This window comes from Vulpes lagopus, chromosome 2, assembly GCF_018345385.1.
Source record: "Vulpes lagopus strain Blue_001 chromosome 2, ASM1834538v1, whole genome shotgun sequence".
Taxonomy (NCBI): Eukaryota; Metazoa; Chordata; class Mammalia; order Carnivora; family Canidae; genus Vulpes; species Vulpes lagopus.
In genome coordinates, this window is record NC_054825.1 from 23,865,382 (window position 1) to 23,879,273 (window position 13,892).

The 13,892-nt window shown below is 38.3% G+C and overlaps 1 protein-coding gene across 1 annotated transcript in view; it reads right to left on the reverse strand.

The window, feature by feature from the left end:
* The window catches only part of SORCS3 (sortilin related VPS10 domain containing receptor 3), a 587,544-nt gene that overhangs the window by 77,450 nt on the left and 496,202 nt on the right, over nucleotides 1-13,892 (reverse strand). Inside the window, exons 12-13 of the mRNA XM_041738191.1 lie at nucleotides 11,794-11,870; nucleotides 8,554-8,645 (exon numbers count right to left, since the gene is read on the reverse strand). Coding sequence (XP_041594125.1) covers nucleotides 8,554-8,645; nucleotides 11,794-11,870 — 169 coding nt within the window. The remainder of the gene's footprint in view (nucleotides 1-8,553; nucleotides 8,646-11,793; nucleotides 11,871-13,892) is intronic.

Genomic DNA, 13,892 nt, shown 5'->3' on the forward strand with positions numbered 1-13,892 from the left:
AAGATTAAAAGCAGACAGTCTGATATTTTTTTTATGATTTCACAAGTTATCAGTGTCTGTTTTGACTTCTTTAAAAAGACTTTTTTGAGTTATTTTTGACAAGTAAATATTGTATATATTTAGTGTACACCTTGGTATTTTGATAACATGCATACATTGTGAAAAGATCACCACAATAAAGCTGGTCTTGATCAACAGGAGTGGCAGGCAGGAAGGAGAAATGAGGACATGTTAGTTGAAGGATTCAAAGTTTCAGTTACGCAAGAGGAATGAGTTCTGGGGATCTAATGTACAGCATGAGGATGACTGTAAACAATACTGTCTTGATTAATAATACCAATTTAAGAACTTGGTAATTTCAGACTTTTTTTTAAGAGGCTAAAGGTTACATAAGCATCAAGCTGACCCAGAAAAAGCTGGGCAGAACTGAACTGCATTTCTTGAAAATGAGTTTCTTGCCTCAAAAGGAAAAACCAAAGCATGACTGGGAATGGACCTCACCTTTCTTGCCCTGGACCTACTTGGTTCCTAAATAATCATAGTTGTTTTCAAGTATTTTGTGGCCACTAACTAGTTAGCTGGGAGACAAATTTAGGAGATAAGAAAGCATTTGTTTAGATTTTGTTTGGGCAACTTAGGATAAATTGGTTATTGTATTGATAGGAAGAAGCCAAAGTGAGTTAAGGCCTCTGTCCTTATCTTCTTGGAATTTCCTGACAATTGAAGGTCATTATTAATACTAGCAGAGTAAATAGTAGTGGATGCCACAGCATCCCAGGGAGGGAGAGCCTTCATGCCACTGCCATTAAGAACAAGGCAGAAGACAGTCATTGTTACTTTGTACAGTAAAGACAAAAAAACATGGCGTAAACAAAGAAAGACCATCACTAGATGTGAGATGGAGGTGCCAAGGAAAAACCAAGCCTAGGATGGAAAGAAAAACTGAAAGATAAGAGGCCTGTTGTATGAACTGAGTTCCTATGGAAGGATAAGCAGCATGGATTTAGATGGAAGAATGAGATCAGAAGAAAAACTAAGAAATGCCAAAACTCAGGTGAGAAAGCTAGCATATACGATAACCAAAGTCCTAGGAAGCCGTTATAATCTATGCTTATAAGCATAAGCAAGAGGGCAGCCCTACAGAGTGACGGTGAGGAATGGATCCTATGATTTTCATTTATGATCAACATACTACTTGGAAGCTCAGGATTGTGCCATCAGGTGACATTATGAGATCAGTAATTTCTAACTTGAATATTGTGAGCTGAGGTAAGTATTAAAAGCCAAACAAAACAAAACTCTCTAAACAAGACCCAAAAAATATGACATTAGAAAACTATCTTAGGTAATGGAAATTTGGGTCTGGAGGGCCTGCCATTTCTGAGAACTATTTCTTTTTGATTGCTGGGAGTTTTATCTTTTTTTTTTTTTAGTGCTCTGAAGTAAAACAGGATTACAAAATCACAATAAAAGAAACTTTCTTTGTCAAATATTTATTGATGCCTACTATGTGCCTGGTCTGGCAGTAACCTCTGTTCAAAGGATCTAGTGGTGACTAGGAAAGGAAATGCCCTAGCTTAAGTGGAACTTACATTCTAACTTTAGGAGACAAACAATATTCAGGCAAATAGATTAAAAAATATGAGTTATAAAAAATATGAGTTATAAACAAGTGTCATGAAGACAATTAAAACAGAATGATGTGATAGAGAGTGACAGCATAGCTACTTGGTATTGAAAATTTAAGTCCTCTTTTATGGGTGACATTTAAGGTGAGATCTGAATAATAAAAAGGAACAAGCTACGCAAAAACCCAGGTGAGAGCCATTCCAGAGTGAAGATCTAATGTGAAAGTAAGTTGTCATGAGGAAAGGACAAAAATATGGTCAGTAGCTATAGATTAGTGGGAAAGTAGGTTAGTAGAAGGAAATGGGAGTCAGAAAATAAGCCTGGGCAGACTATGAAGGACCTTATTTCCAGTTGCAATGAGAGAGATATGTTTGGTTTAAATTTTAAAACATAATTTTCACTTCTTTATGGTGAATAGATTGTCAAGAGTCAAAGTGGATACAGGAAGGTGACCAGGAGCAAAGAGTTACAATTGTTAAGAGACATAAGGAACGGGACCTGGGTAAAGGTTATAGTAGTGGAGAAAGAAAGATGGAAAGGATATTTTTAGAGGTGAAGTCAATAGGATTTGGTGATAAAATGTGTACAGGTTGCTTGAGCAAAAGAAAGAAATCATGGACAACATAGATTTTTATGGTTAAGCACTTGAGATGGGGAAATGGAAAGAAGAGGAAAAGCAAAGATTTCTGTTTGTTTCTATTTGGTCTACATCAAGGTTTGGATACTTTTTGCACTTCCATGTTGTGACACACTGTCAAGGACACCTTTGGATGGATGGATCCAAATTTCCGGGAGGTAATCAAAGTTGGAAATATAGATTTGGAGATCCCTTATAAGACCAAATTAAAGCAGAATGTTTAATTAGAAAGGGAAAAAAAGCCCCGCAGCCAGAGAAAGGAAAAGAGTAACTAATGAAAATCTCAAGCTGAAAAGAACTGGGGTCACTGTCAATCATAAGATACATATTTTCTAGAAATGACACTATTGTGAAAGGTAATCAAGCCACTGTGAGTCGAGTATGTGTTCACAGATAGGTGACATGCATAATAGAAGAAACTATCCTTCTACTAAATCCTCAATACTATGTTTAGTTACAATCATTGTAGAGAAACTGACAATCAGTGTGATTAAAGGTAAAAAAAAAAAAAAACACACACACACAAAAAAAACAGGCTGTTCCAGAAACAGGTTATATGAATTGAAGATAGCTTAGGGAAAAGAAGAATAGAGCTGAATTAATTACCATTGTCTTTTAATTTTTTTTAGTAAGAAAGCTTTAGTTAAACAAGTAAAAATAAATCTATTTGTTGACTACTGCAAAGGGGCAATATCTGTGAAAAAATCAGTTGTTGAATGCATAAAAAATCAATTAAAAATACAGATAAAATAAAGGAGAAAATATTTTCATTCTCATAACTGTTCTAAAGACAATAGTCAAATATTTTTACACAAGAATTTAAGCTCTCAAGTATTTTGTCTTGTTCACTTTTACAACCCAGACCTTAAACTAATGCTAGATAAATAGTATATGGTCAATCAATATGTGAGGAATGAATGCGTAAACTCATACAATCTGACTTGAGTTGCATATCTGATCATTTTCCAGAACTTAGAAATGTTAGACAAAGAGGTCTCTTGAGGTCATTTCCATCTATATGATTCTAAAAATCATGTACAATTCTGGATCAGACCTATTCAGCATAGCTCTGGGCAGCAGAACAGGTACCAATGGGCATTAGTTACAAGTAGATTCACTATTGCTCAGTATAAAAACAGTCGTTTAACAGCTAAAGCCTTTGTACAAAATGGGAACTCTCTGTCTTGGGTATATGGGAGTTGTTGAGCCTTATGGTATTGTGATGAAGTAGGGTGAACCTCTGGGGTGTCATAGAGGTATCTGCTACACGAGGTGTGAAACCAAACTACATATTCTCTAATGTAGTCTCTAATATTCTCTAAATTCTACATATTCTCAAACTACATATTCTCTAAATATTCTTCTACATATTCTCTTCCTTATTCCAGTGTCAATGACTTTATGATATTGAGATGGGATCCACTAAAAGGAACAAAATCTTCCAAGAACAACCAAGTCCTGCCCAGAACTCTCTAGCACAGAAATAGTTAAAATGGTCATTGAGAATCAGTGTTCCCCCCTTTGGTGACATGCATTGCTCCATATTATTTGATTGCAAATGCATAAGGTGGTAGCATTTTAGCCACCTAGAAGTTCTTCACAATAGTACATGCACTTCCATTTTTCAGAGGCAAGTATCCATTGGGACTATTGCTTGCATGAGAATGTGCCTCTAGACAAGACACAAGTGATCACAACCATCTACAGAAAAACAAAGGAACACAAAAAGCCACATGATGTTTCATTTTCTGTTTCCAAGAACATTCTAGTGAAAGGAGTCACTGACAGCTTGTCAGGGCTAAGGAAACAGTAGGACCCCTGTCTACCTGCCGATTAGTAGCTCTGTCTATTGTGAGTTTTCATTAGAGCACCACATTTCATAAGGTTCCATTATTCATTTCACCCTAATGTATCCATGGTCTAAAGATAATACCGGATGAAGGGCTTACCTGAAACAGCACTTAGGTTCTAATCTCTATGCATCCAAATGTACACGGTCACAAATAGATGGGTTCATTTGTATGCTGTTTTGTCTTCATGCATATCTAGCTACCTATCATTTCAATTTATGGGAAACAGCATGCCTTATTAGTCTAGCTAAAGCTTCCTCAGCTTTTCAATTATGACTCCTCTTTTCTCTGAAAGGCAACGTAGCTATTATTTAAATTTGAGAACCACTATACCCTTGTGTAAGAGTGGGTAGGCTGGTGTGGGTTTTTTAATGCAAATATTTATACATCTTTGTACAAAATAATGTCAGTTTGAGGCCTACACAGAAGATAGCAATGAACTGAAAACTTTTCTTGCACTTAAAATGAGCTGTTTATCTCAAAGGTTTTGACTAAATCAGAAGCTACTGGTTATAAAGAACTGCTTGAGTTTCACAAACTTGCAATTCATATGCAGTAGACAAAAATCAGTCAAGAATTTCATAAGGAAGCATTGATGATAATGGTATGATTACGGCCTTCAAAAACACGCACTTAGTCTTTGAAAGAGAAGTGCAAAGGAGAATTCTTGAATGGGTTGTTTCTTGTTGTGTTCTAATACATGTCTTCAAGAGCTGGTATTTAACCGTTGAAGAGATTATTTCAAATAATGACATTCACTGGTAGGCAAGTAAGCAGAAGTCATGAGTAGTGTCCAAGTTCATGGAAACATTTGTAGCATTTGTGAAAAATGGCAGTGCCAACATCCTTTACATGGAGAAAATGCTATCTCCAAAGCATATGTGAAAAATCATGTTTAATACTTTGTAAGCTGGAGTAGTCAAACACAGGAGGGAGGTGGTATTCTCATTATTATAAGAGGAAGATGAATGAGAATGCAGCTATATTTTCTGAGCTTTGCAAACATTTTCTATCAACAAAGAGGTATTTCATGGAGCAAGAGAAAACTCAAACTTTGTACTAGTGCCTTTGAGAAGCACAATTTTATCCTATTTACACAGCCATGAGAGAATATTAAATAATTTTCCCAACTTGGATGGGTTCCCTCCAGAAATTCCCAAATGCTCCTTTGGGAAGTGATCAGTTCTTGGGTGAGAAACTACTGCAGAACAGACTGAATGGTCTGATGGAAGGATGGGAAGATTAACCCAAACTCAAACTCTCTCATCCCTTCATTCTATGCCAGATATTCTCTCTTCTCCTATCCCCCACAGGAAACACTACAACCAAATTCCTCTTCTTATAACAAGGAAATATTTGTGCAAAAGGCTCTAGAAATCAACCAATAAGTAAGTACTAGGCTCCTATCACAATGAAGGAGAAAGAGCAGGAGGGTGATGGTCAAGCGTGAGATGGTGTTGCCACTCCCTTCTCTCAAGACTTAAGGGGGAGAAATCTGCTCAGCTGTCTCTGTCTGCAGGGCACTTATCACTTTTCTTATCAAGGCATCCATTGAAGTTCTTAGGACATCATGATAGGGACTAAAAACTATTGCCTTTCTTGGTTAAAACACAAATAAACAACTGAACTTGATTTAAGAGTCAAGTAATCCTCTCTGAGAGTTTAAGTGCTATTCAGTCCTCAATAGAGAAGCTCTTCCCTACACAAGGAGGCATGTCTTTGAGGTAGAAGGAATTACCTACAGGCTCAACTAGGCATTTCAGTTCTTTGGAGTCCTACCCACTCTATCTTACTCCCATTTTTTATTCCAGGCAAATATATTTCCTGAACACTCCCTCCTTTTCCTGAATCCCAGGCTTTGGTCACAGTTTTTCTTCCCTAGGTTTGCCTTATCAGTCCTTTGACTCATGGCATTCTTTTTTCAAGAATGTATAAAATAATGTCAGTTTGAGGCCTACACAGAAGATAGCAATGAACTGAAAACTTTTCTTGCACTTAAAATGAGCTCTCATGTCAGCAGCTGCATGAACACCCCCTTTCACACTAGGCAGGACTCCATCCTGTGCTAAGATCCTAGCAATATACATGGCCAGCATGCTTTAGCAGGCATTTATTGGATTTCTGTGATGTGTGGACTGTCTAAGCTCCTTATCTTGACTCTGATCTCCCAGAGGGCTGGGACCATGTGGCCTCTGTGTACTCATTAAAGTATCTGGAAAATTCAATTAAAACAGAAGAGCATCCATGTCTCCATGTCATCCATGTCTCCCCAACAGAGACCCAACTTAGTGCTGCCAGGTACTAGCTGTGTAGCCTTGAGCAAAGAATTTAATATGTCTGCATTTCAATGCCATTATAAATATGTGATAAAAAGAATAACCACATACATATGGTGGTTAAAGAACTAACTTAGATAATTCATGTAAAGGGTTTAGAATGATACCCGGCATATAATAATTCCTCAGAAACTCCTGACTATCATTGGTATTAAGTAATTCCACTCTTCTGATTCTACCCAAAAAGTATAAATCAGTAGTAAAAGGATGATAAAGAATTATAATGGGAACTTGTATATGCTCATTCTTGAGTTGGTAGAGCACTTTTCCTTACAAATGGCTCCATGCATCTTTTCCAAATTTAATATCATAATCTCTCTGTAGGAAGATAGAGCAGTAGGTAAAACCACTGCACTTTATGTTAGCTTGAGCTCTAAGAAATTTATGATATTTGACCACTTTTGACTAACAAAAATGGCAAGATTATGCAGTTTTACTTAATAAATGGCCAAATGGAGAGAAACCTTAAATTCTTGCCAAGGTTACTGAAGCTTGAATTTGGCACCTGGAAATCTACATCTTTTCCTGATTATACTCTGATGCTTCCCAGTAAACCTCTGACTTTAAAAGGGTTAGTCAGGGCAGCCCGGGTGGCTCAGCGGTTTAGCACTGCCTTCTGCCCGGGGTGTGATCCTGGAGACCCGGGATCGAGTCCCACATTGGGCTCCCTGCATGGAGCCTGCTTCTGTCTCTGCCTGTGTCTCTCCCGTGCTCTCTCTCTCTCTGGGTCTCTCATTAATAAATAAATGAATCTTTAAAAAATAATAAACATAAAATAAAAGGGTTAGTCTCCCAAAATGAAGGATCTGGGAGCTAAGCTAGAGTCCATTCTCCAGCTCTGGCTCATCCCAACAACTGTACTCTAGATAGCATATCCTCTACTACCAAATATTCACTCTCAAATATTCACTTTACTGTATCTGAAGCATGAAATTCTTCTCCTTTGGCATATAAACACACATAATACTTATTCATCCCCTGCCAAAAGCAAAAACAAACAACAGAATCATCATCATCATCAAAATATCTCACAGATCCTTCTCCTCATTGGAGGGTTTTGCATATACACACTCAACCTCATTCCATAATCTACTTTATTGAGAGTTATCCGCTGCCTCTACTTTACTCCATTGCTTTTCATTCATTCATTCATTCATTCATCCATTCGTTTCATTCATAAATCTAATGCAACCTACCTTTTTTTTTAAATTTAAATTCAATTTGCCAACATATAGCATAACACCCGGTGCTCATCCCATCAAGTGCCCTCCTCAGTGCCCATCACCTAGTTACCCCATCCCCGCAACCCATCTCCCCTTCCTGCAATCTACCTTTCAATCCCACTTCTCTTTTGAATCAACTCTGACACAGATCACCAATGACACCCTTTACTCCTCTATATATTGCTTAATCCTAGATTGTTTTTCATGGCATAACTAATTTGGTCTGATTACCCCTTTCTTCAGCATCCATGCAAGCATTTCTCCTGTGTTTTTATTGTTTAGTCTACTTCTTGGTCTGTTCCATCATTTATTTTCTGCTCTATGTGTTGGTATTCAACAGGGCTCTGTAGGAATTCCTGGTTTCTCCTTGTTGTACCCACTCTTCTGAGGCATTGAGCCCACTTCTATGACTTTACTTGCCATCAGTGTCAGCCCAGACTCTGTCCTGACCTTCAGATAAATATATCAGACAAATCATCATCTCTGCTTGAATACTCACAGACATCTAAAATTCAACTTATCTAGAACTGAACTTTTTATCTGCTATATGAATTTAATATTTTTCTTGCAGCAGTTTCCATTTCCCGTATTTTAGATTCTTAATCTTGGATGCTTGGACTCATGGGACCTTCCTGGTCTTTTCTACTCATCTGAGCACCCATTCCTACCACCCCACTCTAATCATCACACTTCCCCATTTAAATTATCTGCCCTACCACTGCTACCTAAGTTAGATGATGAGATGTATATTAAATGGACGGATGGATGAATAAATGGAAGAGGAAATGGGTAAATGGGTACAAAATCATGCAGAAAAATGTGTCCCAACACTTTCCACTGAAAAATTGCTCATTAATAGGGTAGGGAGCTGTCCTTACCACAAATGCCTGACTGGCAGAGGTGTGTGTTTCATGGCCACGAGGGCGCCACCCCAGTCTAGGAACCAGACATTGTACTCTTCATCAAAGATCTGGAACAACAACAACAACAACAATCATAGCAACACCTTACAATTGCACAGTGCTTGACAGTTTACAAAGTCTTTCACATTGTTTCATCCAGGTTCTGAGCCTTCCAACAACCCTATCAGGTAATTTGGCAAGTACTATCAACCCCACTTAGTAGATGAGAAATGGGCTTTGCAGAGAACCAGTAACTCTCCCCAGGCCACTCAAATGGCATTTCTAGGGCTCCTTTCACTAGTTCTATGAACCTACAAGAAATTGAAGCAACAAAACGCTCAGCTAGATAACCCAAAGGAAAATAGGACTTCACAAATGCTTCCTCATCTTTGCATGCAAGTAAGTTACTACTCATCTCTTTCTTCTTTCTCATCTATGTAGATTTTTTTTTGCTAATCTATAAATGGTGTCTGCCTTACAGTGTTGTTCATAAACTATAAATGTAAAGACAATTTCTCTAGACATTATGGTATACATGATGACTGAGTTCTTACACTGAGCCACCACCTCCTAGGTTTCCATACAAGCTGGATGATGGCCTAAGTTTGGCCCTTACAGATCTTTACTCTGAATATGCACTGGAACACAGTGCTTAAAGGGACCTAAATTTATTCTTTGATTCATCCCTTTGAACATTATTTATTCACCCATCCACTCATTCATTTACACATTCAGTGATCCATCCATCCATCACCCCATAGGATTTCCTAAATACCTACTCTGATGCCAGGCTCTGAGAACTTCAGATATAATCCCACATGTATCAATGCTTCTATTTTATAAATTATCATATCTCCAACCTGAAACAGGAAAAAAAATTCCCCAGAAGAAAACCAACCTCCTACTTTAGATCTTCTAGAGGAAAGTGGAATTGGACAATTTTTCTAGCTCTTAATCACTACTGGTGGTTCCTACTGCCTAGATGGAGAGGTTTGGGATGGTAGATTAAGTGAAACATAGTAGAAAAGGATGTATAAACATATTTAAAAGGGAGGGAATAAGAGAAATAGGGTCTTCTATACATATGCACCAGGAAACACCATAAAGAAAAAGTAAATGAATTCTCAGGCCTAACCTCTCAACTGGTTTCCTTTCTCATATTTGCCTTTTAAGGAATAAAAATGTCCACACTAATGGTAGTCTTATGCAAAAAGGATCTCAGGGCAATTCATTTATATATCAGATATAAACACGGACTCTGAGCCTACAATGCCAGCGTTTTCTCTCCAGAGCTCAAAGGGGGCTCTGTAATAAGCCACTTAATGGAGATGCTGGATTGAAGTCTGAGGATGAGGGGTACAACGAGATTCTCAGCATGAGGAAGAGGGAGACACCATTATCTTTACACTTTCCTCTCTACCACTCTGGCCACTGCTAACGATTGCCCTGTCCATCGCTAGAGTGGAAACTGGAATCCTTAACTATTTGGAAAAAGAAAAACCAAAGTAGTGGAAGGAAGGAATACTGCAGGGGCCACTCAGCCAGGTAAGATATTTCTTGAGTTGGAGGGACAATAGTTTGTTGTTGGAAGCTTCTATACTAGAAGAGTTGATGTTCCAGTTCCCATCCTCAATTGATACTTAAAAGAGATTATCTTCTATTCTGAAGATAAGTTCTTAATTATGTGTTTGTTCTTCATCTACCTGATTACACCCTTGTGGGTAGGAATCTTAACTTAGTCTTTGTTGTATGACTTATTCTTACTCTTAACTTATTCTATATTGTATGTTGTATTCTTATAGTACTTAAGATAGCTGGTTGTGTCTGGTAGATCCTTGGTAAATTTTTCTTTTGATAATCATAGTGGTGACAGTGGTGGCAATGGGGGTGGTGATGATGATGCTGGTGATGGTGATGACAGTCTTCACTAAGGGATCCAAAGTTGGAACTTGTCCAACTAGGTTGCGAATGTGGCTGCACCTACATCAAGACATTCAATGTCCCTCTGTCGTCTTCCTCAGGCGAAAAACTTCTCACATTTAAGATTTAGTAAAATGTCAACTCTTGTAAAGTCTTTCCCAGTTTCTCCAAGTAGAATCAATTTATCTCTTTTCCCTGCAAACTAAAAATGCTGCTAAAATACAAGCAGGCAGGGGCAGCTGGGTGGATCAGTTATTTAAGCGTCTGACTCTTGATTTCATCTCAGGTCATGATCTCAGGATGGTGAGACCATGACCCACAAAAAAATTCTCCTACAATTCTTAAGATACTTTCCCTCTCCCTCTGCCCCTCCCCTCTGCCCGTGGGTGCTCACTCTCTTTAAAAAAAAATCACTCTAAACTACAGTAAGTTACTTATGAAGCTTTTTCTCTACTTAATTTTGAACTCATTGAGAAAAGAGACTCCAAAATATTCAACTGTCTCCACAGGTTTGTATTTGACACCTAGCTGACATTGTATAAATCTGTGTTGTTCAATACAGTAGCCACATGAGACTATTTAAATTTAAATTAATTAAAATAAAATAAAAAATTCAGCTCCTCTGTCACACTAGCCACATCTCAACTGTTAAGTAGCCACATGGGATGGTATAGACACAGAATATTTTCATCACTGCACAAAGTTCTATTGGACAGTGTGCTACCAATATTGTAAAATTGAATTAATTTTTCACACAGTCATGTATCTATTAAACTGCTTCACACTTACTGAAGGCTGGGCCTACATAATATTTAATCCACCAAATCGACAGCTTTGTGTTTTTAGTATTCTGACCCCTTATCTTATAGATAAAGAAACAGATCCAGCAAGGCAAATGAACCTATCTTCCCAGGTCCTATGTCACATTAATGATAGGAATCATTTCATTGGTTGTATCCCCAGAAAGCAGCCCAGTACTCAGCATCTAGTGGCTGTTCCTTACTTACTGCTAAATGAAAGAATAGAAAAAAAAAAAAAAAAAAAAAAAAAAAAAGAGAGACAGAGAAAATTCCAGTTCTTCCTATTCCTTCTCCAATGCTTCCATTTTATTCCATTTTACTCTATTGCCTATCTATCAGCAAAAATGGACCAAACTGAATGGCTGCTTCAATGTTGTTTTTTTTTTTTTGCAACCATAGGACTCTATAGGAAAATCTATTGGAATCTATAGGGAAATGAGATGTTGGCAGAACTTGCCCCAAATGCCTCTTCCCTGTCCCCGATTCTCCCAGTTACCTGTCTCCATGTGTTGCCCCCATCAGAAGAGATGAACACACCAATATCAGTATATGAGAGCTCCGGGCCAATATTGCCTGAAACATAAGCACATCATTTATAATTGGTTGCAGATTTGAGAGTGGGGCAGGGGAGGTAGCAGAGAGTAAAGTTTTTCCAAGTTATGTTAAATGTTGATGTAGAGCGCCTGGCTGGCTCAGTCAGGAAAGCATGCAATTCTTGATCTTGGGTTCATGAGTTCAAGCCTCATGTTGGGTATAGAGATGACTAAAACAACAATAATAATAATCAACTGTTAAAAATTCCTTTAAAAAATAAATACAGGGCAGCCCAGGTGGCTCAGAAGTTTAGCGCCGCCTTCGGCCTGTGTCGTGATCCTAGAGACCTGGGATCAAGTCCCACATCAGGCTCCCTGCATGGAGCCTGCTTCTCCCTCTGCCTGTGTCTCTGCCTCTCTCTCTCCCTCCTCTCTGTGTTTCTCATGAATAAATAAATAAAATCTTAAAAATAAATAAATAAATAGATAGATAGATAGATAGATAGATAGATAAATACAAATAAAGTTGATGTGTGTAGTGCTTTCTTGGTATTATATAAAAAACCCACCAAGATGAAAACAACAATATGGGAACTATAGTAAATAACATGACAGGAATGCATCTTTAAATGGTAAGACTCAATATTAATGAGCTTGGCTTCCTTGAACTATTCATGCTGTAAACAATAGTCTCTTAAAATTGATCTTGATAGGTGATCCTTGAAGGTGGCAAAAGAGTGGAACAATAGACATGCGTGGAGAAGGTGGGCCTAAGGACACTTTACTCCTCACATATAATTGTAGCCTAAGGAAAACTGGTATGCATGTCTGTGTGTCTATGTATCTCTATGTATACATGTGAGTGTGTACGCAACTTAAAAATGTCAACCGTGTAACCAAGTTTACAGGGTGCCCAGAATAAATGACTACACTCAGCAGATCATGACTATCAAGGATGGCAGGAGAAGGCATCTGGTTTGTTCCAATCTTACTGACTCCACTGCTTTACACTTTTATTCCTTCTTTCTCATTCTTTTTCTTCCCCTTGCACATCATCACCTTGTGATTATGTTTATTAAAAAAGGCAGTGATCAGGATTTTCTAGTCTACCTACATTGCCCAAGGTTCCCCACTATGCACGCCTCCACCTCAGAGCCCAGAACAGTGCCCCAAATGTAGTAGTTTATTGCTCAATAAATAATTGTGGAATGGATGAATGAGTCAACAAATGATTAAATCATGTTTCCGATGCTGATGTGCATTTGGGGAGGTATCAAGAACCAGGAAAGTACCCTAAAGATGTAAGAATTTATCATTTTGGGTGATATTTTTTTTCTTTAAAAATAGCAGGAAGGGAATGTTAGCTCCCACACATCTGTAGCCTAAGTAAGAGCACAATAAAAATGCAATAATGAAAATGTTAATTGAGCTCCTGACATTTAATGCTTCAAAATGAGAAATTAAAGCCAGGCTACAGCTTGTCAAGCTCCCATCAGCACCAGGGCGCACACAGCTAGCCAACTTGTTTTGACACTCAGGCTTCCAAAAATAACCCCAGGGCTCACAGCTCAGGCAGTAGGTGTGAGAGGAGCAGGGAGAGGCACGGTGAGCAGCTCTGTGGAGATTTGTCTGGAATCTGGAATTCAACTCACCAGATACGGTTTTTGGAAGACAAAGATGAAGAAAGAAAAGAGGGATGGGGCAAAGAATGTCAACTCCAGTCGTTTGGTGATGGCTGCCTGCTAAGGATTCTGAAGCCATATTTGGTTTCAATAGAACAGAGCATGGTGAGCCATCAGTAATGTCTACTACCTAGGTGGTAGAGAGTGAGAGATGGGGGCAGGAGCATATTTCCCCGTGAACTGGAATCTGCTGTCCCTGTCACAGCTTCTCAGGGTCTATTGCATCACCTACTATCCTCAGTAGGAGCTGGTTCTGCCAATTTCCTCAGCCCATCTTTCAAAGTTCCATCTGACTTATTTTGGAGGTTTTGTGGTGATGAGAATCCAAGGCTCACAGGGAAGTCTGGCTTTGGAAATATCTTCTGTCAGTTGAAAGGAGC